This window comes from Lepidochelys kempii, chromosome 15 (assembly GCF_965140285.1).
Source record: "Lepidochelys kempii isolate rLepKem1 chromosome 15, rLepKem1.hap1, whole genome shotgun sequence".
Classification (NCBI taxonomy): domain Eukaryota; kingdom Metazoa; phylum Chordata; order Testudines; family Cheloniidae; genus Lepidochelys; species Lepidochelys kempii.
Window position 1 is genome coordinate 2,565,958 of NC_136394.1, and position 24,547 is coordinate 2,590,504.

The following is a 24,547-nucleotide window of genomic DNA, read 5'->3' on the forward strand; positions in this document are numbered from 1 at the left end:
TTCAACAAGGACAAGTGCAGAGTCCTGCACTTAGGACAGAAGACTCCCATGCACCGCTACAGACTAGGGACTGAGTGGCTCGGCAGCAGTTGTGCAGAAAAGGACCTAGGGGTTACAGTGGATGAGAAGCTGGATATGAGTCAACAGTGTACCCTTGTTGCCAAGAAGGCTACGGCATTTTGGGCTATATAAGTAGGGGCATTGCCAGCAGATCGAGGGACATGATCGTTCCCCTCTATTCGACATTGGTGAGGCCTCATCTGGAGTACTGTGTCCAGTTTTGGGCCCCACAATACAAGAAGGATGCTGAACAACTGGAATGAGTCCAGCGGAGGGCAACAAAAATGATTAGGGGACTGGAACACATGATTTATGAGGAGAGGCTGAGGGAACTGGGATTGTTTAGTCTGCAGAAGAGAAGAATGAGGGGGGATTTGATAGCTGCTTCCAACTACCTGAAAGGGGGTTCCAAAGAGGATGGCTCTAGACTGTTCTCAGTGGTAGCAGTTGACAGAACAAGGAGTAATGGTCTCAAGTTGCAGTGGGGGAGGTTTAGGTTGGAAATTAGGAAACACTTTTTCACTAGGAGGGTGGTGAAGCACTGGAATGCGTTACCTAGGGAGGTGGTGGAATCTCCTTCCTTAGATATTTTTAAGGTCAGGCTTGACAAAGCCCTGGCTGGGATGATTTAGTTGGGGATTGGTCCTGCTTTGAGCAGGGGGTGGGACTAGATGACCTCCTGAGGTCCCTTCCAACCCTGATATTCTATGATTCTAAGGGAACATTTCCCCTTCCACTGTATTCCAAAGGTTTTCCTCTCTCCTTCCTCTGAAGCATCACAGATACCCATGGCGGGAGATGGGACACTGGACAGGTGGGCCAGTGCTCTGATGTGAAGCAGAGAAGTTTCTTTCTCAGGCGCTTGGCTGGTGAGTCTTCCTCGTATGCTCAGGGTCACACTGATAGCCAGGTTTGGGGTTGGGAAGGAATTTTCCCCAGCTCAGATTGGCAGAGACCCTGGGGGGTTTTCACCTTCTTCTACAGCATGTGGTTACTGGTTGCTTGCCAGGATCATCTGGGTGTATCTCACTTAATCCTTTCCCTGCCACTGCAGGGGTCTTGGGCACTGGTGCACCTCAGTTCCTCCTGTTCTCTGCCGGGGCACATCACAGCTTAATCTTCTGAGGGCTGTGATACTTGGATCTAATTCTGGTTGTTGGGCTTGGTGTGGGTGGGGTTTAATGGCCCGTGATATGCAGGATGTCGTACTAGCTGGTCCAGTCTGCCCATAACCTCTATAGCCAGTCCCCTGAGCTAGGAGCTGGGTCTCTTTACCAGCACTGCCTGAGGTGTCCCAGCAAGGGGAGGATGAACAGCATGGACCTAGGTGCCATGGAGTCGATAGACTCCTTTTCGCAAGCTCGACAGCCCGGAGCTGGGCACAGCCTCAGCAGCACAGCACAGCTGCTGGGAACGGTCAGGGCAAGAACCTGCCGCTGGGACTCGTGTGAAGGGCTTCCACTGGCGCCAGTGTGAGACTTTAGATGCCATCAGTAGGAGCCGTGAAGAAAGGGGATTGAAGGCACTAGGAAGATGGAGCTTGGCCCAGCTCCAGACCCACAGTCAGGGGGAAGAAAAGCTCAGAAGGAGCCACCCCAGAGACAGTGCTGTGACCTGGAGCCTCAGGAGCTCTGCATTCCCCAGGCAGCAGTGGCAGGATTCCAGCTGTGTGAACTGTCCCTACGCTGCGCTCCCGGGGGGCAGCGGGCTAGCACACCCAATGATGTGGGGGACCAGGTACTTGCAGAGGGGTCCCTGGCTCGCAGAGGTTACTAGGTGGCTGTGTCTTGCTGTCAGCCCGTGAGAACCAATGCCACCGCTCACTCCCCCTGAGGACAGACAGCTCAGTAGATTGCCAGACAGTTGGAGCATGCTCTTTTCAGCAGCGCTGGGGAGATGGGAGTTTCAGTCGCTCAGCTTTTCTGCTGAGATCCCGCGTCCTAAGAACCAAGATAGCGGGGTAGAAGCGGAGGGGGGGAGTTAGTGGGAGGCCCAGTGGACAGTGTGGTTGCCAGCCTCCAGGATTGGCCTGGAGTCTCCAGGAATTAAAGATGAATCTTTAATTATAGGTGATGTCATGTTATGAAACCCCCAGGAATACGTCCAACCAAAATTGGCAACCCGACTGGGCAGCAGCTGAGCAGCCTCGGAATAGCTCCTACCGAGCAGGCCCTGCCAGCTCTAGCTCTCGGAAGCCGCCTGCCAAGGCCTGAAGGCAGAGGGATGAGCAGAGCACTCACAGGCTCCCAGTTCCCAGCCGCAGCTGGCCAGGAAGCAGCAAAACAAGCCGGGCTCAGCTTTCTCGGCAGCTTCCTTAACCTCAGCCCCTGAGTCAGCATTGCTGGGATCAGTGCAATAGGAATTGGGGAGTGAGCAGGCCCGGGGGTGGGCCGCAGGGTGCAGGCCCAGCTGGGGCTGTCTGCAGGGTCAGGGGAAGGACACACACAGGGAGAATCACCCTAACCCCAGGCTGGGTGCCCGGATTCCTCGCCTTCCTGATCCCCTGCCGTGGACAGCAAGAATGCTGTCTCCCAGGAGCCATGTGTCGCCTCCCTGGCCTAGTTCAGCTTTGGCCCCATTCAGGTCATCCACCCAGCCCCTCTGCTCCCCATATCGCTGCCCCTCCATCCCTCTCTCGTCTCCATTTCAAAGCGGCCTGCAGGTCCCCAGAGACAGCGAGGTCAGCTTGCACCGAAACCTGAGTGCGGCTCCAGGAGATGCAGGAGAGAGAATGTGAGGTGGATTGGATGGGGGTTGTCCAAGGGGAGGCCAGATGGGGACTGGGGCTGCCGAAGGGGCTGGATGGAGAAATGGGGGGCTGGATGGGAGATGCCAATGGGGGCTAACTGGGGGCTGAGGGGAGCTGTGTGTATTATGGGGGGGTCCCCCAGTTAGAGCACCTCCAGGACACTGAGCCTGCCTCTTCCATCCACAGGTGTCCCCTCCCCTCCCACTGTCCCCCAGCGGTTCAACAGCAGGAAGGGTGGAGGCACCCCAAGGCTGATAGCTTGGCAGAGTGGAGAGGAGCTGGCAGGGAGCCAGGCCTGGTCCTTCCTCGACTGCAGCTGGGGGAAAAAATCACAGCAGCAGCCCTTCAGCCTCCCCTCTCCCTCTCCCCCTTCCACAGGGCAGGGGCAGGAGGAGACTGGCTCACCTGCCCCCTGCCCCGGCCCTTCCACAGTGAGTCCTGCCTGTCTCAGCATCGTGGGGTCATGGTTAAGTTTGTCTGTCCTTTCTTGGCGCTGGAGGGGCAATTCCTTGGCACAGTTCAAATCGCCCTGCACCATCTGTACCAGAAATGAGGCGCCCCCCCCGGCCTTTAGGAGAGCCTGGCAGTGCTGCTCTCCCCCAAGCTGGTTCTGCGGTGATCCAGGAGGCCCACACTAAGCTGACAGCCTCTGAGTCACCCTCCTTCCCCGTGAGCCTCAGCTGGAGCTGAGACCCTAGACGAGCTCCCTGATGCCCAGGGATCTTGGGTAGGAGCAGAGAGGTGACTTTCCCTCTGTGTTTGGCACTGGTGCCACCACGGCTGGAACACTGTGTCCAGTGCTGGTGGCCCCAATTAACGAGGCATGGAGAGAAATTGGAGAAGAGCCACAAGAATGAATAAAGGATTAGAAACTTCCCTTCCAGTGAGAGACTCGGAGCTCAGTCAATTTGGGTTAACAAAGAGGCTAAGGGGTGATTTGAGGACAGCCGATAAGTACCTAGCTGGGGAACAAAACATTGATCTTCATTCTAGCACAGGGTTTCTCACACTGGGGGTCGGACCTCTCAGGGGGGCGCAAGGTTATTATATGGGGGGGTCATGGGCTGTCAGCCTCCAACCCAAAGCCCGCTTTGCCTTCAGCATTTATAATGGTGTTAAATATATTTAAAAGTTATTTTAATTTATAAAGGGGGGTCGCACTCAGAGGCTTGCTGTGTGAAAGGGGTCACCACTACAAACGTTTGAGAATCACTGCTCTAGCAGACAAAGGTCTAACACGCCCAAGGGCTGGAAGCTGAAGCTAAGCAAATTCAGATAGGAAATAAAATGCCCATTTCTAACAATGAGGGCAATTAATCCTTGGAACAATTTCCCAAGGGCAGGGGTGAATTCCCTCTCGCAGGCCAGTTTTAAATCCAGACGAGCTCGTTTTCCGAGCTCTGCTCTAGTTCAACCAGGAATTCATTCAGGGACGGCCTCTGGCCTGCTAGACGGGAGGTCAGACTAGGTGATCACAGTGATCCATTCTGGCCTTCGAGGAATCCATTCCTGCCCTGGCTGCTGTGGCTACAAAACAGCAAGCGATCTGGGTCCCATGCTGGGCTCTCCAGGTGCTGATTATTGTACCTGCCAGGCTGATCGCTGGGTAAATGGCACTGGCTAGTGCTGCTACCTTTGGCCAGGGCAGCCTGGTGGCCTGCTGTGCTTGTATCGTAAACTCAGATTCGTCCTGCCAGCGCCTCGCTGGGAACTGTGTTCCCAAAGACCATTCAAACACCCTCTTCCATCTATACGATTAGCAGAGGCCAGAGCTTCTGGGCCATCCCCTGTAGCACCTCCTGCTGGGAGATGCTGGTATGGGAATAACTAACAGCTTCCCGGCAGGCAGGGCTTGGCAGTGCTCAGCGATGCTGCGACGGGTAGAGCCCTGAAAATCCGTGGGTATCCACTTTATATCTGTGGACCATTTCTGCGGATAGCAGTGTGGATGCAGATACAAATTTTGTATCCGCACAGGGCTCTGACGGTAAGAGCCGGCGGGCAGCAGTGAGGAACCGCGGCACCAATCCTCCACCTGCCCTGGGCGGGAGGCCTGGGGGGCAGGGATACTGGGTGGGGGGCTGCTTGGGCCCCACACCCAGGGCAGGTGGAGGGTCCACCATGGCTCCCCACAGCTGCCCGCCTGGCTTTCCCCGACCTGGCTTTGGCCAGGGGGGTGGCTCGGAGCCACAGCCCAGCCACGGTAGGAGCCGGGCGGGCAGCTGTGGGGAGCCATGGCAGACCTTCCACCTGCTGTGGGTGGGGGGCCTGAGCAGCCCCCAGGCAGCTCCACAGGTGTCCCCCCTTCCCCCAGCCAGGCCAGCATGGAGCTCAGCTGGGGAGCAGTGGGGAGCAGTGGCAGACCTTCTACCTGCCCACAGTATGGGGAGGGGGCCTGAGAGCAGCCCCCAGCAGTGTCCCCGCCCCCCAGGCTCCCCGCCCGGCTGAGGGCAGGTGGAGGGTCCACTCTCCACAGCTGTCTGTGGCTCTCCCCGACCAGCTCCGTCGGGGGGGGATGCCTTGGAGCCTCAGCCTAGCCCCCAGTGTAGAGCCCTGCAAATCTGAGGAGATCTGTGGATATCCACAGATAATCTTTGCGGCTCGTGGATCGGATGCGGATACTTATTTGTGTATCTGTGCAGGGCTCTGGCGACGGGCACCAGTTCATGCGGCTTTCATGGTGAGCAATCCAGGAGGAATGAGATACGCTGTGCAGCCATGCGTGGCCCTACCATAACAACACCCCCGCTCCATAGCGCCACTGTTTACAAGCAGCCCTACAGTAACTAATTAGAAGAGGCAGCCCAGGGCTAATGAGCTACAACAAACCAGCAAACTGAAATCGCTGACATCAGGGGATTTCAGGGAAGAATCTGCCCCCAGCCCGGCTCCCCACTCACCCCAGTATCATCTCGGGAATGATCAAAGATGAGAACCCCCCATACCTGCCCCACACTGAGGGGGGCTGCCCCATACATCTACCCGCAGAGATCCTTCTGCCCCACACTGGCTGGGGTCTGATTCCGTACCTGCCCCCTCAGAATCCCTGGGAGGTGCCCTGGATCGCTTGACCTCTAGGTTGGCAGCATGAGGTGCCATGGGGCACTCTAGAGAATGCCCAGTGACTGATATCTGCCATCCAGCGTATGACACTGATGCACGGGGCTGATGCCCGCAGCATTCACATTGTACCTCCTCCAACTACTCACGCCCCCTCCGACCCTCATTACAGTGAATGACCCAGATTGAAGATCTGTCTCCATAGCACTTCCCCACGGCAGTAGTTAGCAGCCACTCCCCAATCAGCTGGTGCAGACGGGCTTAGCTGCTAGTTGAGATGGGGCCCATCACACCCTAGGTGACATAGTGCCCAATGGTTGGGTCCCATCTATGCCAGTAACAGTGATCCAGCCAATGGAGGATCCATTGCTGACAACCAAAGACAATGCTAGGGCAGCCGGTGTCCTGAGCTCCCTCTGTCTGGCCATGAGATGACTGTCCCCCTATGCTATCTATTTGGCCCAGAGTATCCTCTGCCCCACACAAACTACCCTGTATATCTATCCCCAGAGCCCCCTCTGCCCCACACAGAGAGGGAGCTGCCCTCCAGCTCCCCCTCTGCCCCACAAAGAGAGGGAGCTGTCCCCCCAGAGATCCCTCTGCCCCACGGCGGAAGGGATCTGAATCCAGGCCCCTTCAATCCTGTGCTAGCAGGGGACTGTTCTGATCCATGCCAGCTCTTTGGGGCTGCAGTGCCCCAGTGCTCCCTGCAGCTCACACAGCTCAGAACATCCCCCAGGAGCCATGTTCAGCTGGCTTTTCCTACCTTCTTTGCAGTTGACCCCCGTGTGGCCTGGGCAGCACTTCCACTCCAGAGCTGTGACCGTCTTGTAGGCCACCTTGTACGCTGGTCTCACGATGGCTCTGTAGCTGCGAAACAGAAAGGGCCCCGGCATCAGGAGCTTGGTCTGTTCTCAGGGGCCAGGCTCAGCGCTGGCATCCCTAACATTTGTCACCACCAGCGGCCTGTCGCTACAGATCATCCCAGGTGGGTATCCCATCTCCACCTCCAGCAGGCACCCAGGCCTGATGCTTCACAGGGGGGAGTTTGCTCCTTGCTGTCCCCCTTTCAGCATTGCATGGGACGGGAGTAGATTCCTGCCTGGCCCCTGCTGGGATCAGCTGATGTGCTGCAGCCTCTCATGATGTAGGAGCAACATGGGGCAGGAATGAGTGGGGAAGCCACGTTACCCTCACGCGATGAGGCCGCTCCAGGAGGGGGCTGGTGTGGAAGGATTCAGGATCGATGGAGCACTCCCTTGAGAAGGGGTGGAGCATCCAGCTGTAGCTGGATCCCATCAGAGTGGGTGGAGGGGAGCCCGAGTCTTCGTGCAAACAGAGGCTGAGTGGCCTAGCAGCCCCAGGAGCGGATAGTCCCTCTGGGCTGGGGCAGTGGGAGGAACATGGGACTGGATGGGCACAACAGCTTAATTCTTCATTCCCCTCCCGGTAACACGGGGCCTGGGACAGAGGGCCGGCTCACCAGCTACAGCACCCCGATCGCTCTAGCTCCCCCCGAGAAGCCTGGCTGGGGCAAAAATGTAATTCGTTCATCAGGATCACAGCTGGGTGAGCTATGGGATGAATTAGCCCATCAGCTGAGGCCTGATCCAAAGGCACAGGAAGGATGTGCCAGGTGAGGAGCAGAGCTAGCCGAGTCCAGAGTCAGTGAGATCTCCAGGAAGGGAGACCTCTGTTCCTCTTGGGCCTAGGGATAGCAGGGGAGTTGTCCATAGTGTTGCTGAACGGGTGGAGGGAATGCAATAAGCAGCAGGGTGTGGCTACCCTGCCAGTGGAGACTGAGTGGGTCTCTGTGGTGCGAGAAGGTAGGAGCGGCCCGCGTGCTGCTACAGGGTTGCAGCAGTTCAAGCCTGTGAGGGGCCCTAGGAGGAAGCAAAACCTCCCCACCTTGCAGCATGAACTCTGGATGTGTGACTCCCATGCCCCAGCTCTGCCCACGTGTGGCACAGCAGACAAGCAGCATGTGGCAAGGGAGCAGGGGGCGGTGGAAGGGGAAGCGGCAGCGTCTCTCTCACCTGCCTCCGTTGCAGCCCCCGGGCCAGTGGCAGCCCTGGAACACTCTCTGCAGGAAGGTACCATTTTGGACATGGCAGGAAACTGTCCTTGTGACCATGTACGAGCACCAGTTCCTGAAAGAGACCAACATAGGCTGCATCACACCCTGCCCCTGCTCGGGGGGCAGACGCCCCTCACTAGCCCTAGCAGCATTGGCTGCTAGGCCAAAATGTATTGGTGTCAAATGGTCATTGAGACACCCCCCACCCCCCCCAGGGCCCAACCAGTCACAGAAAAGCACAGAGATCCCAGGCTGGGCCCAGCTGCTTAAACCAGCTCCCCTTTGGATGCACCAGCCCCGTCATCTCGGAGCAAATGCCACATCCCCCAAGAACTTGGCTGGTTCTCCAGGGCTTCCCATTCTGACTGCCATGCCAGTGTCTCCCCCAAAGGAGCTTCCCTGCCTCTGAATCAGGTCCAGGCTTTCCCACTCCCCGACCCGAACGTGAAAACACTCACACTGCCAACCATGCAAGTTTCCTCTGGCTGGTATTCCTGCTTAAATGCTGGCACCTTGAGGGTGTTTCACACAGCAGCAGAAAGCACTGGGCCTTTTTCCACTACCAGCCCTACGACGGGTTGGATCACAGAAACCCCCTTTGGGACTGCCACCTGATGTGCCTGGACTACCTCTGAGCCTGTTTTCCCTGACAGCTTGGGACTTCAGTCCCTTGCCTGGTTGGAGCCAGACATGCTTGCCTGCTGCAAACACAGATCCAAGTCTGAATCACGTCCCCCACAAGCTGCAGACTTAACCGAAAACAGCTTAAGAAGTGTTCCTGTCTCCAGCACTCAGATACCCAGCTCCCAATGGGTAAAGCTTATACAGGGTAAACTCATAAATTGTTCGCCCTCTATAACACTGATATAGAGAGATGCACAGCAGTTTGCCCCCCACCTAGGTATTAATACTTACTCTGGGTTAATTAATAAGTAAAAAGGGATTTTATTAAATACAAAAAGTAGGACTGAAATGGTTCCAAGTAATAAAAGACAGAACAAAGTGAATTACCAAGCAAAATAAAATAAAACATGCAAGTCTAAGCCTAATATAGTAAGAAAACTTAATACAGATAAAATCTCACCCTCAGAGATGTTTCAATAAGCTTCTATCACAGACTGGATGCCTTCCTAGTCTGGGCCCTATCCTTTCCCCTGGTACAGCCCTTCTTCCAGCTCAGGTGGTAGCTAGGGGATTTCTCATGACTGCAGCCCCCTTTGTTCTGTTCCACTCCCTTATATATCTTTTGCACAAGGCAGGAATCCTTTGTTCCTCTCTGGGTTCCCACCCCTCCTCCTCAATGGAAAAACACCAGGTTAAAGATGGATTCCAGTTCAGGTGACATGATCGCATGTCACTGTAAGACTTCATTACCCACTTGCCAGCACACACATATACAAGAAGACTTAGGGTATGTCTACACTACGAAATTAGGTCGAATTTATAGAAGTCGGTTTTTTAGAAATCGCTTTTATATATTCGAGTGTGTGTGTCCCCACAGAAAATGCTCTAAGTGCATTAAGTGCATTAACTCGGCGGAGCGCTTCCACTGTACCGAGGCAAGCGTCGACTTCCGGAGCGTTGCACTGTGGGTAGCTATCCCACAGTTCCCGCAGTCTCTGCTGCCCATTGGAATTCTGGGTTGATATCCCAATGCCTGATGGGGCTAAAACATTGTCGTGGGTGGTTCTGGGTACATATCGTCAGGCCCCCGTTCCCTCCCTCCCCCCGTGAAAGCAAGGGCAGACAATCATTTCGCGCCTTTTTTCCTGAGTTACCTGTGCAGACGCCATACCACGGCAAGCATGGAGCCCGCTCAGGTAACCGTCACCCTATGTCTCCTGGGTGCTGGCAGACGCGGTACGGCATTGCTACACAGGAGCAGCAACCCCTTGCCTTGTGGCAGCAGACGGTACAGTACGACTGGTAGCCGTCATCGTCATGTCTGAGGTGCTCCTGGTCGCCTCTGTGAGGTCGATCAGGAGCGCCTGGGTAGACATGGGCGCAGGGACTAAATTTGGAGTGACTTGAGCAGGTCATTCTCTTTAGTCCTGCAGTCAGTCCTATTGAACTGTCTTATGGTGAGCGGGCAGGCGATACGGACTGCTAGCAGTCGTACTGTACCATCTTCTGCCGAGCAGCCATGAGATGTGGATGGCATGCAGTCCTTCTGCACCGTCTGCTGCCAGCCAAAGATGTAAAAGATAGATGGAGTGGATCAAAACAAGAAATAGACCAGATTTGCTTCCCCCCCTCCCCTGTCTAGGGGACTCATTCTTCTAGATCACACTGCAGTCACTTACAGAGAAGGTGCAGCGAGGTAAATCTAGCCATGTATCAATCAGAGGCCAGGCTAACCTTCTTGTTCCAATAACGACAATAACTTAGGTGCACCATTTCTTATTGGAACCCTCCGTGAAGTCCTGCCTGAAATACTCCTTGATGTAAAGCCACCCCCTTTGTTGATTTTAGCTCCCTGAAGCCAACCCTGTAAGCGCCCCTCCCAGCGTCAGAGCAATGGCAAACAATCGGGCCTCTGAGAGTGCTGTCCAGAGCACTCACAATGGAGCACTCTGATGGGGCTAAAACATTGTCGCGGGTGGTTCTGGGTACGTGTCGTCAGGCCCCCGTTCCCTCCCTCCCTCTGTGAAAGCAAGGGCAGACAATCATTTCGCGCCTTTTTTCATGAGTTACCTGTGCAGACACCATACCACGGCAAGCATGGAGCCAGCTCAGGTAACCGTCACCCTATGTCTCCTGGGTGCTGGCAGACACGGTACGGCTTTGCTGCACAGTAGCAGCAACCCATTGCCTTCTGGCAGCAGACGGTGCAATACGATTGGTAGTCGTCCTCGTCGTGTCCGAGGTGCTCCTGGCCACGTCGGCTGGGAGCGCCTGGGCAGACATGGGCGCAGGGACTAAATTTGGAGTGACTTGACCAGGTCATTCTCTTTAGTCCTGCAGTCCTATTGAACCGTCTTATGGTGAGCGGGCAGGCGATACGGACTGCTAGCAGTCGTACTGTACCATCTTCTGCCAGGCAGGCAAGAGATGAGGATTGCTAGCAGTCGTATTGTACCATCTTATGCCAGGCAGGCAAGAGATGAAGATGGCTAGCAGTCGTACTGTACCATCTTCTGCCAAGCAGCCATGAGATGTGGATGGCATGCAGTCCTTCTGCACCGTCTGCTGCCAGCCAAAGATGTAAAAGATAGATGGAGTGGGTCAGAACAAGAAATAGACCAGATTTGTTTTGTACTCATTTTCCTCCTCCCCTGTCTAGATCACACTGCAGTCACTCACAGAGAAGGTGCAGCGAGGTAAATCTAGCCATGTATCAATCAGAGGCCAGGCTAACCTCCTTGTTCCAATAACAACGATAACTTAGGTGCACCATTTCTTATTGGAACCCTCCGTGCAGTCCTGCCTGAAATACTCCTTGATGTACAGGCACACCCTTTGTTGATTTTAGCTCCCTGAAGCCAACCCTGTAAGCCGTGTCGTCAGTCGCCCCTCCCTCCGTCAGAGCAACGGCAGACAATTGTTCCGCGCCTTTTTTCTGTGCGGACGCCATACCAAGGCAAGCATGGAGGCCGCTGAGCTCATTTTGGCAATTAGGAGCACATCAACCACCACACGCATTATCCAGCAGTATATGCAGCACCAGAACATGGCAACGCGATACCGGGCAAGGAGGCGACATCAGCGCGGTCCCGTGAGTGATCAGGACATGGACACAGATTTCTCTGAAAGCATGGGCCCTGCCAATGCATGCATCATGGTGCTAATGGGGCAGGTTCATGCTGTGGAACGCCGATTCTGGGCTCGGGAAACAAGCACAGACTGGTGGGACCGCATAGTGTTGCAGGTCTGGGACGATTCCCAGTGGCTGCGAAACTTTTGCATGCGTAAGGGCACTTTCATGGAACTTTGTGACTTGCTTTCCCCTGCCCTGAAGCGCATGAATACCAGGATGAGAGCAGCCCTCACAGTTGAGAAGCGAGTGGCGATAGCCCTGTGGAAGCTTGCAACGCCAGACAGCTACCGGTCAGTTGGGAATCAATTTGGAGTGGGCAAATCTACTGTGGGGGCTGCTGTGATGCAAGTAGCTCACGCAATCAAAGATCTGCTGATATCAAGGGTAGTGACCCTGGGAAATGTGCAGGTCATAGTGGATGGCTTTGCTGCAATGGGATTCCCTAACTGTGGTGGGGCTATAGACGGAACCCATATCCCTATCTTGGCACCGGAGCACCAAGCCGCCGAGTACATAAACCGCAAGGGGTACTTTTCGATAGTGCTGCAAGCTCTGGTGGATCACAAGGGACGTTTCACCAACATCAACGTGGGATGGCCGGGAAAGGTGCATGATGCTCGCATCTTCAGGAACTCTGGTCTGTTTCAAAAGCTGCAGGAAGGGACTTTATTCCCAGACCAGAAAATAACTGTTGGGGATGTTGAAATGCCTATATGTATCCTTGGGGACCCAGCCTACCCCTTAATGCCATGGCTCATGAAGCCGTACACAGGCAGCCTGGACAGTAGTCAGGAGCTGTTCAACTACAAGCTGAGCAAGTGCAGAATGGTGGTAGAATGTGCATTTGGACGTTTAAAGGCGCGCTGGCGCAGTTTACTGACTCGCTTAGACCTCAGCGAAACCAATATTCCCACTGTTATTACTGCTTGCTGTGTGCTCCACAATATCTGTGAGAGTAAGGGGGAGACGTTTATGGCGGGGTGGGAGGCTGAGGCAAATCGCCTAGCTGCTGGTTACGCGCAGCCAGACACCAGGGCGGTTAGAAGAGCTCAGGAGGGCGCGGTACGCATCAGAGAAGCTTTGAAAACCAGTTTCATGACTGGCCAGGCTACAGTGTGAAAGTTCTGTTTGTTTCTCCTTGATGAAACCCCCCGCCCCTTGGTTCACTCTACTTCCCTGTAAGCTAACCACCCTCCCCTCCTCCCTTTAATCACCGCTTGCAGAGGCAATAAAGTCATTGCTGCTTCACAGTCATGCATTCGTTATTCATTCATCACACAAATAGGGAGATGACTACCAAGGTATCCCAGGAGGGGTGGTGGAGGAGGGAAGGAAAATGCCACACAGCACTTTAAGCACAGCACTTTAAAAGTTTACAACTTTAAAATTTATTGAATGACAGCCTTCTTTTTTTTGGGCAATCCTCTGTGGTGGAGTGGCTGGTTGGCCGGAGGCCCCCCCACCGCGTTCTTGGGCGTCTGGGTGTGGAGGCTATGGAACTTGGGGAGGAGGGCGGTTGGTTACAGAGGGGCAGCAGTGGCAGTCTGTGCTCCAGCTGCCTTTGCTGCAGCTCAACCATACACTGGAGCATTCTGGTTTGGTCCTGCAGCAGCCTCAGCATTGAATCCTGCCTCCTCTCATCACGCTGCCGCCACATTTGAGCTTCAGCCCTGTCTTCAGCCCGCCACTTACTCTCTTCAGCCCGCCACCTCTCCTCCCGGTCATTTTGTGCTTTCCTGCACTCTGACATTATTTGCCTCCACGCATTCGTCTGTGCTCTGTCAGTGTGGGAGGACAGCATGAGCTCGGAGAACATTTCATCGCGAGTGCGTTTTTTTTTCTTTCTAAGCTTCACTAGCCTCTGGGAAGGAGAAGATCCTGTGATCATTGAAACACATGCAGCTGGTGGAGAAAAAAAAAGGGACAGCGGTATTTAAAAAGACACATTTTATAAAACAGTCGCTACACTCTTTCAGGGTAAACCTTGCTGTTAACATTACATACATAGCACATGTGCTTTCGTTACAAGGTCGCATTTTGCCTCCTCCCACCGCGTGACTACCCCCTCAACCTTCCCCCCTCCCTGTGGCTATCAGCGGGGAACATTTCTGTTCAGCCACAGGCAAACAGCCCAGCAGGAACGGGCACCTCTGAGTGTCCCTGAAGAAAAGCACTCTATTTCAACCAGGTGACCATGAATTATATCTCACTCTCCTGAGGATAACACAGGGAGATAAAGAACGGATTTTGGTTGAATGCCAGCAAACATACACTGCAATGCTTTGTTCTACAGTGATTCCCGAGTACGTGTTACTGGCCTGGAGTGGTAAAGTGTCCTACCATGAAGGACGAAATAAGGCTGCCCTCCCCAGAAACCTTTTGCAAAGGCTTTAGGACTACATCTAGGAGAACCGCAAATGCCAGGGCAAAGTAATCCTTTCACATGCTTGCTTTTAAACCATGTATAGCATTTTAAAAGGTACACTCACCAGAGGTCCCTTCTCCGCCTGCTGGGTCCAGGAGGCAGCCTTGGGTGGGTTCGGGGGGTACTGGCTCCAGGTCTAGGGTGAGAAACAGTTCCTGGCTGTCGGGAAAACCGGTTTCTCCGCTTGCTTGCTGTGAGCTGTCTACAACCTCCTCCTCATCATCATCTTCTTCGTCCCCAAAACCTGCTTCCGTATTGCCTCCATCTCCATTGAAGGAGTCAAACAACACGGCTGGGGTAGTGGTGGCTGAACCCCCTAAAATGGCATGCAGCTCATCATAGAAGCGGCATGTTTGGGGCTCTGACCCAGAGCAGCTGTTCGCCTCTCTGGTTTTCTGGTAGGCTTGCCTCAGCTCCTTCAGTTTCACGCGGTACTGCTTCGGGTCCCTGTTATGGCCTCTGTCCTTCATGCCCTGGGAGATTTTCACAAAGGTTTTGGCATTTCGAAAACTGGAACGGAGTTCTGATAGCACGGATTCCTCTCCCCAAACAGCGATCAGATCCCGTACCTCCCGTTCGGTCCATGCTGGAGCTCTTTTGCGATTCTGGGACTCCATCATGGTCACCTGTGCTGATGAGCTCTGCATGGTCACCTGCAGCTTGCCACGCTGGCCAAACAGGAAATGAGATTCAAAAGTTTGCGGTTCTTTTCCTGTCTACCTGGCCAGTGCATCTGAGTTGAGAGTGCTGTCCAGAGCGGTCAGAATGGAGCACTCTGGGATAGCTCCCAGAGGCCAATACCATAGAATTGTGTCCACAGTACCCCAAATTCGAGCCGGGAACGTCGATTTAAGCGCTAATCCACTTGTCAGGGGTGGAGTAAGGAAATCGATTTTAAGAGCCCTTTAAGTCGAAATAAAGGGCTTCACTGTGTGGACGGGTGCAGGTTTAAATCGATTTAACATTGCTAAATTCAACCTAAAGTCCTAGTGTAGACCAGGGCTTACAAGTAAACAGAGCCATCGACAACCAGTTGTCCTGGTTAATGGGAGCCATCAAGATTCCAAGCCACCATTAGTGGCCCACACTTTGCATAATTACAATAGGACCTCAGAGTTATATTTCATATTTATAGTTTCAGATACAAGAATGATACATTTATACAAATAGGATGACCTCACTCAGTAGATTATAAGCTTTGTGAGGATACCTTTGTGAGGATTATAAGCTTTGTGAGGCCTCACAAGAGACCTTTTGCATGAAGCATATTCCAGTTACATTATATTCACACTCATTAGCATATTTTCATAAAATAATATAGAGTGCAACGTCACAGGCCCCTTCACCCATTCAAGGCCGCAATCAAGATTGGAGACCTCCTGTGACAGGCGCTGTACAAAGACGTGCTGAAAGGCCATTCTTCCAGTATAGGGACCAGAGCAGCATAGCTCCAGGGCCGTACCTATGCCAGCACAACTCCGTAGTGCGGACACATCCTACAGGCGATCGGGGGACGCCCCGGATGATTGGAAAAAGGCAAATATAGTGCCCATATTTTAAAAAGGGAAGAAGGAGAATCCAGGGAATTACAGACCAGTCAGCCTCACCTCAGTCCCTGGAAAAATCATGGAGCAGGTCCTCAAGGAATCCATTCTGAAGCACTTAGAGGAGAGGAAAGTGATCAGGAACAGTCAGCATGGATTCACCAAGGGCAAGTCATGCCTGACTAACTTGATTGCCTTCTATGGTGAACTGGCTCTGTGGAAAGCTGGCTAGATCATCGGGCTCAACAGGTAGTGATCAATGGTTCCATGTCTAGCTGGCAGCCGGTATCAAGTGGAGTGCCCCAAGGGTCGGTCCTGGGGCCGGTTTTGTTCAATATCTTCATAAATGATCTGGAGGATGGTGTGGATTGCACTCTCAGCAAATTTGCGGAGGATACTAAACTGGGAGGAGAGGTAGATACGCTGGAGAGTAGGGATAGGATACGGAGAGACCTAGACAAATTAGAGGATTGGGCCAAAAGAAATCTGATGAGGTTCAACAAGGACAAGTGCAGAGCCCTGCACTTAGGACAGAAGAATCCCATGCACTGCTACAGACTAGGGACCGAATGGCTAAGCAGCAGTTCTGCAGAAAAGGACCTAGGGGTGACCGTGGACGAGAAGCTGGATATGAGTCAACAGTGTGCCCTTGTTGCCAAGAAGGCCAATGGCATTTTGGGCTGTATTAGTAGGAGCATTGCCAGCAGATCAAGGGACGTGATTCTTCTCCTCTATTCAGCACTGGTGAGGCCACACCTGGAGTATTGTGTCCAGTTTTGGTCCCCCTACTACAGAAAGGATGTGGACAAATTGGAGAGAGTCCAGCGGAGGGCAACAAAAATGATTAGGGGGCTGGAACACATGACTTACAAGGAGAGGCTGAGGGAACTGATTTTATTTAGTCTGCGGAAGAGAAGAATGAGGGGGGATTTGATAACAGCCTTCAACTACCTGAAGGGGGTTCCAAAGAGGATGGATCTAGACTGTTCTCAGTGGTGGCAGACGACAGGACAAGGAGTAATGGTCTCAAGTTGCAGTGGGGGAGGTTTAGGTTGGATATTAGGAAAAACTATTTCACTAGGAGGGTGGTGAAGCACTGGAATGGGTTACCTAGGGTGGTGGTGGAATCTCCTTCCTTAGAAGTTTTTAAGGTCCGGCTTGACAAAGCCCTGACTGGGATGATTTAGTTGGGGATTGGTCCTGCTTTGAGCAGGGGGTTGGACTAGATGACGTCCTGAGGTCCCTTCCAACCCTGATATTCTATGATTCTACAGCAACAGCAGGGGTGCAGGAACACCACCTCCCTGAGTGACAGCAATGAGGTCAATGGAAACATTCTTCCATCAATCTAGCTGCGTCTACGCTGAGCCTTAGGGCAGCGACGCCATGGCACTAGGGGTGGCAGGCACTCAGCTGTAGCTGTTTCAATCTATATTTTAAATATAGGCCAGGCCAGAGACTGTCCCTGCCCCAAAGAGGGCATGGCTAGCCCCCTCCCTGCCACCTTCCCCTGCACGGTCACTGCAATATGCCTGAACTCTGGGACAAGGCAGTTCAGCTTCTGAGGCATGTTCTTGGCCTTCATCAGTTCTTGGCCTCTTTGCTGAGGCCGCCAGCAAGTGGGCAAACAGTCCCAGACTGTGGAACGAACTTCCGCAGGAGCTAAGGCCCATCCTAGACCTCCCTGTCTTCTACTCCAAGTGCCTAGTGCCAGTCTCTCTCTGGCTTCCTCTAACACACACACGAAGCTGGATGGGCATTTGAAACCAAAATCCAGCCTTGCCAAAACAAGACATCCTCCAGGGAGAGAGAGAAAGAACCGCACAGCACAAGTGTGAGTCGCGTTACTCAGGATATGGCTGGATGGCATGTGGTGTGACAGTCTATATCCCTAGGTTCTCCCTTTCTACAGGACTATGATAAATTTGGTACAAAGTATGCTCTCAAGGCTGATTCCCCACTCTGGCACTTTGAGTGCAGAAGGTGGGGCCCGCAAGGATTCTAAAAATTCATAATGGCCACTCCAGGCTGGTATTAAACTCCCAAGGTCACAGCTTCTCTCTGACCTTAGATGGGTAGATGCTGCCACTACCCAAGTGCAACACCCCCCCCGCCCCTTTGAGAACCCAGATAGGCACACTTGGGGATTCCTTCCTGTGGGGCACCCTCAAGCTCTTTCACCCCCCCTCCAGGGAAGAGCTGAGAAAAAAACAAAGGAAATCAGCTGTTGCCACCAGCTAATTAAACATGTGCACAAATCTCTTAGGGCACAAACATCCAATCCTGTTCTTAAAAAAGGTACATTTTATTAACCCCCCCCCCCAAAAGAAAATACATCTGGAACTTGGGCTTTTTGCTAGATCTTAAAAGATACAATTACAAAAATTAAGCATCAAGATCGCTCTCTTGAGGTTCAGCTTAAAGGTTACAAGCAAAACAAAAGCATCTGGGGTTAGCACAGAGGAGTCCACAAGCCTTACAAAATAAAAGAAATAAACCTAATTGCCTCTTTCTAGACATTCTTCATCTACTTACACATCTGGGGTTTCAGATAAGTAGGTTCGAGGTATGAATTGATGTTTTTTCATACCTGGTTTTAAAGCTGCTTACAGCATTGCTGCTCTGTGTCTCTGCTCTCCAGAAAACAAGACACAAAGGGAAAGTTTTTTCACAATTTTAAAAAGTTCTAGCCTTCCCATTGGCTCTTTTGGTCAGGTGCCCACTCCTTTCCTTTTACCTGTGGGCTTGTTAACCCTTTACAGGTAAAGCAAGTAGAGAACAACCACCAAGAGGGATTCCATAGCCAACTGGCTCACTGGATGTCCACAAAAGGGAGCTATCCCCCCCGTCATTTATCACATATGCTTTGTGAGGTATCACTTGAAAACTCATAATCTGATGAACATTATTGTCCTGGTAAAATATGTGTGGCAACATTGTATGTAAAGTTATAAGATTCTACTGTATGACTTTACTGACACATGCTCCAAGTTTAGAAAAGCAGGCATGTGACGGGCAGCCACATGGGGGTTAACCAGTCACTTTGGACCCAAGAGGCCATGCCCCCTCACCTATGCTCCAGGTGGTGGGAGCAGATAAAAGGCAGCTGGCCAGCTCAGGCAGGGCTGGCTGAGGGGGAGGATGGACGTGTGCTGCTGGCGGCCCCTACCAAAGATCAGTCAACCCCGCCCCGACAGCTGAGGTATCCTGGACTACACTGTGGAGAGCACACCAGCAGTAGAGACTGACAGGGACACCAGACTGCTGCTCGTGGAAGACAGGCCTGCATTGGACTTAAGGGTAGGCAGTGATCCAGGGAATGTGCTGGATGCTGATACTTGAATCCTAAACTGGGAGGTTACCAGCTTCACATGGCTCTGGATCGGAACCTGGTAGAGTAGGGTGGGCCCAGGGTTCTCCCACCCTCCATCCCAGTAATGCTGGAGACCCTGGCCACTGTTTGTTTGTTCTGCCCCATCAAGGGGGTCAGAGCCCTATTTGTGATTGGTTGCCCCTGTCAGGAGGCTCAGGGACTATAAATTGTTTGTTCCCTCTGAGCAGGGGACTGAAGCTGCTGGTTGCTAGTGTGTGCCCCAGCCAAGGGGCTACAGCCTGCTCATTTGCTCCGCCCTGCCCAAGGGGCTGAAACTCCAGTTTGTTGTTATTTACCCCCAACTAAGAGGCCTAAAAGCTAGACTGTTTGTTTGCTCTGCTCTGCTCTGTCCAGAGGGCTGGAGTCCCTGACTGTGTTTGTCTGGCCCAGCTGAGACTTACAACCGTGCGAAAGGAGTATCAAACTTGCACTGAGCAAGCAGGGGCGCCCCTCCCCTTAATGGCCGTGCAGAACCCCCGTGACAAGACACAAACCAGTTCCTCCGAGACAAAAGGCTAGCCAGCACCTTAGCCAAGCGGTAGAATGCCTATTGAGGTTACAGGGACAAACCAGCCTGATGTGTCAAAAGAATAGTAAATATGGCAGGAGACCAGCTTAGCTTAATGGTGAAATCCTTGCGGATCTTAAGCATAAAAAAGAAGCTTACAAGAAGTGGAAGATTGGACAGATGACCAGGGAAGAGTATAAAAATATTGCTTGGGCATGTAGGAATGAAATCAGGAGGGCCAAATCGCACCTGGAGCTGCAGCTAGCAAGAGATGTTAAGAGTAACAAGAAGGGTTTCTTCAGGTATGTTGGCAACAAGAAGAAAGCCAAGGAAAGTGTGGGCCCCTTACTGAATGAGGGAGGCAACCTAGTGACAGAGGATGTGGAAAAAGCGAATGTACTCAATGCTTTCTTTGCCTCTGTCTTCACGAACAAGGTCAGCTCCCAGACTGCTGCACTGGGCAACACAACATGGGGAGTAGGTGGCCAGCCCTCTGGAGAAAGAGGTGGTTAGGGACTATTTAGAAAAGCTGGACGAACACAAGTCCATGGGGCTGGATGCGTTGCATCCGAGAGTGCTAAAGGAATTGGCAGATGTGATTGCAGAGCCATTGGCCATTATTTTTGAAAACTCATGGTGACTACAGGCCAGTCAGCCTCACCTCAGTCCCCGGAAAAATCATGGAGCAGGTCCTCAAGGAATCTATCCTGAATCACTTACACGAGAGGAAAGTGATCAGGAACAGTCAGCATGGATTCACAAAGGGAAGGTCATGCCTGTCTAATCTAATCGCCTTCTATGATGAGATTACTGGTTCTGTGGATGAAGGGAAAGCAGTGGATGTATTGTTTCTTGACTTTAGCAAAGCTTTTGACATGGTCTCCCACAGTATTCTTGTCAGCAAGTTAAGGAAGTATGGGCTGGATGAATGCACTATAAGGTGGGTAGAAAGTTGGCTAGATTGTCGGGCTCAACGGGAAGTGATCAACGGCTCCATGTCTAGTTGGCAGCCGGTATCAAGTGGAGTGCCCCAAGGGTCGGTCCTGGGGCCGGTTTTGTTCAATATCTTCATAAATGATCTGGAGGATGGTGTGGATTGCACTCTCAGCAAATTTGCGGAGGATACTAAACTAGGAGGAGTGGTAGATATGCTGGAGGGTAGGGATAGGATACAGAGGGACCTAGACAAATTGGGGGATTGGGTCAAAAGAAATCCGAGGTTCAATAAGGATAAGTGCAGGGTCCTGCACTTAGGACGGAAGAATCCAATGCACCGCTACAGACTAGGGACCAAATGGCTAGGCAGCAGTTCTGCAGAAAAGGACCTAGGGGTGACATGGACGAGAAGCTGAATATGTGTCAACAGTGTGCCCTTGTTGCCAAGAAGGCTAACGGCATTTTGGGCTGTATAAGTAGGGGCATTGCCAGCAGATCGAGGGACGTGATCGTTCCCCCCATTCAACATTGGTGAGGCCTCATCTGGAGTACTGTGTCCAGTTTTGGGCCCCACACTACAAGAAGGATGTGGATAAATTGGAGAGAGTCCAGCGAAGGGCAACAAAAATGATCAGGGGTCTGGAACACATGACTTATGAGGAGAGGCTGAGGGAACTGGGATTGTTTAGTCTGAAGAAGAGAAGAATGAGGGGGAATTTGATAGCTGCTTTCAACTACCTGAGAGGTGGTTCCAAAGAGGATGGTTCTAGACTATTTTCAGTGGTAGAAGATGACAGGACAAGGAGTAATGGTCTCAAGTTGCAGTGGGGGAGGTTTAGGTTGGATATTAGGAAACACTTTTTCACTAGGAGGGTGGTGAAGCACTGGAATGAGTTACCTAGGGAGGTGGTAGAATCTCCTTCCTTAGAAGTTTTTAAGGTCAGGCTTGACAAAGCCCTGGCTGGGATGATTTAATTGGGGATGGGTCCTGCTTTGAGCAGGGAGTTGGACTAGATGACTTCCCGAGGTCCCTTCCAACCCTGATATTCTATGATTCTATGAATAATCAAATGGACCATCAGCTGGTTAAGCAGCCATTCTTTGGCAGGAAAAACGGTGTGAGCGAGAAATTTACATGTTTGCAAAGAAACTGCTAAGGATACCAGGCAGACTGGAAGGCTCAGGAGCTTGGGAACTGGCTCTGGGACCTTTTGCCCTTGAGTACTGATTGGGATCAGGCCTTTTTTAAAGCCCCTGACCATGATTACTGGATTAGATGGACCACTGCTCTTCTCAGGCATGCAGATTCCTAGAGCAGCATGATGACCCTCTGAATGGTGCTACCTGTCAGCTCTGTGTTCTTGGGGAACCAGGGCGCAGTATCCAGCCTGTCTGACTCATGAAGGACACCCCCCAACTCCCAGCCTCTGCTTGAACCAAAACCGATCGGAAGAAAGACTTAAGAAAAGCAATGAAAAGGCAGTGGGAAACACGCCTAAACCCCTCCGGACAAGGATTAAGGTAACTCCCCTAGCTTCATTTGCATTGAGTGACAGTGGGGATGGATCACTTGATGATTACCTGTTCTGTTCATTCTCTCTCATTCTCTCTGGGGTACCTGGCATTGGCCACTGTCGGTAGGCAGGATACTGGGCTAGAAGGACCCTTGATCTGACCCAGTAGGGCCGTTCTTATGAAGATGGGACAGGGAGGCATCCCCAGTAGCATACAGAATGGAGAACAGAGATTCCAAGGCAAGAACCGCATGGAACTCTGGGACCAGAAAAGCAGGGAAACACAGCATGGTGGGGGAATCTCTGCTCCAGATGTTAATGAACCCACACCTGCACACACCCAGCTCAGTAGTTATCAGACCAGTTCTAGTAACAGGCTCCCAAGGGAGACTGTGGAATCCCCATCACTGGAAGTTTTTAAGAACAGGCTGGACAAACACCTGTTGGGGATGGTCAAGGTTTACTTGGTCCTGCCTCATTGCAGGGGCTGGACTTGATGACCTCACGAGGTCCTTTCCAGCCCGACATTTCTATGTTCCCCTCCCATTGGCTCTTATGGGGACTGTGCGTACCCAGTGGCTGGCTCTTTCTATGGAGGGACTACTTTGGGGCCCCTAGGGAGGTAGGTACAATGGGGTGATCAACCACCCTTCATAAGACCACACCCGGGGCCACCTCTTGAGAGATGCTGGGAAGCTGTTGGGCTCCTCTCAGCTTCAATGAGGCAGGGGAGGCAGTGTCACCTAGTGAATAGCACCAGACTAGGAGAGCTAGGCAAAATTCTCAGCTCTGCCGCTGCTTTGCTGGGTGACCATAGGCAAGTAATTGCCCTCCCAAGCCTCAGTTTCCCCTCTGTGAGACAGGGGAAGGACACTGACCTCCTTGCGCTCTATAAGAACTAGGTATTCCTACCGTTGTGATGCTCGGCCCCTTTCAGGACGAAGTGCCACAGGAGAACAGCAGGCTGGCAGGGGCGGTGCTAGGAGCAGAGGAGAGCTCCTGGGCTCTGAGCGAGCTGCGCTGGCCGGCAGCGCACCATGCTCGGGGAGTAGTGCTGTGAGCTCCAGTGCGCACGAGGAATTTTCCCAGGGTATCACCATTACGCAGACACCTGGCCTGGGAACCAGGTGCTGCGAAAACTCAAGACTATGGCACCAAAGGCAGTGCCTCCTCTCTCGCCTGCGGCAGCTGGGGCAACCAGCGTGACGGCTCCTTCTGCAGGCTGCTGGCTACTGGCCTTGACAGGGCCAAGCCCTTCCTCGTGGCCTTTCCTCTGAGCGCACTGAAGTCAAAGGGAGCGGAGCAGGTTGTAAAGGCCGCACTAGAGCCCTGCAGCAGGACCAGGATCCCACGAGGCCCGCAGGACCCACTGCCATAATAGCGGGAGTGGGTGTTGTGCGGTGGGATGGGAGCGAGATTCAAACTAGTCCTGTGCAGGGTTGTAGGCAGCACCATTGCAAACAGGAGCACTGCTTACAAAGAGACCCAGGCAGAGCGGAGAGATCAAAGGAGAGCAACAAATAATAACCCACCTTCCATCTGGGCATCTCCAAGGGCCTAGCAAACATTAATGACCCATGGCCAGTCCAGTGAGGGGGGTCATTTGTCTTGTGCGCAGGCAGAGTCCTGAGCATGAACTGGGGCTTAATCCTTGCACAGTGTCACCAGTGCCAAGAGTCCAGAAATCATGGGATTGGCTTAAAATTCAGGAGATTTCAAATAAAGAAATGCTGGCTTCTTTTTCTTTGCCTCCTGCTTTCAGAGCCTTCAGGCTGCGCTCAGGTCACATTTGCAAGCTCTTCCCCACCATCATGAAGGCTAGAAACTTACTGGGTACATTTTAAAAAAAGAGCTTCCCACCTAATCACATGACTCTGGGTCCTGGAGCTTAAAGGAAAACACCCAATGTTACAAGAGAAAAGGATAACCTTGTAAGAGGTGAGAACCCTGCTTCCAAGCCCTCTGCACTGCGAGTAATGATCAACTCCATTTTAGGAAAGGGAAACTGAGGCACAGTGAGGGGCAGTGACTTGTGTTAGGTCACAGCTTAAAGCCAGAAACAGAACCCACATCCGGAGGTCTGGGCCTAAGCTACAAGACCATTGTTCTAACTGAAAATTCACAACCTAAGATCTGTGAGGAAAGGTTAAGCCAATGTCAAACCTCAACTAGAGGCTGGGCCAGGAGCTTGCTGGGAGCTCTTGGGACACAACTAGCTTGTACAGAATAGAGCAGATCGCAGCCAGCCACCTTCATCTTTGGTGCAATGCATGGGGCCAGACCTCTGCTGATTGCATTTGGTCTATGGGGCTACACTTTTATCAATCCTTTTTTGAATCCTGCTATGCTCTTGGCTTCAGTGTGATCCTGTGGCAGTGAGTTTTACAGGATAATTGTGCACTGTGTAAACACACATCTCTTGTGGCAGTTTTAAATTGCTGTCTTTCAATCTCATTGAATGTCCTTTTGCTCTTGTATTTCCTGAGTCAAAAGGAACAGAAGATACAGATTTATCTTCTCTGTCCCATTCATTATTTTGTACAC

General features: G+C 52.5%; 1 protein-coding gene across 4 annotated transcripts in view; it reads right to left on the reverse strand.

The window, feature by feature from the left end:
- EMID1 (EMI domain containing 1) overlaps positions 1 to 24,547 on the reverse strand; it is a 95,276-nt gene that overhangs the window by 55,932 nt on the left and 14,797 nt on the right. For all 4 annotated transcript variants that reach the window (XM_073312547.2, XM_073312544.2, XM_073312545.2 and 1 more), the window contains exons 3-4: positions 7,906 to 8,019; positions 6,636 to 6,739 (exon numbers count right to left, since the gene is read on the reverse strand). In XM_073312547.2, the coding sequence (XP_073168648.1) occupies positions 6,636 to 6,739; positions 7,906 to 8,019 (218 nt within the window). The remainder of the gene's footprint in view (positions 1 to 6,635; positions 6,740 to 7,905; positions 8,020 to 24,547) is intronic.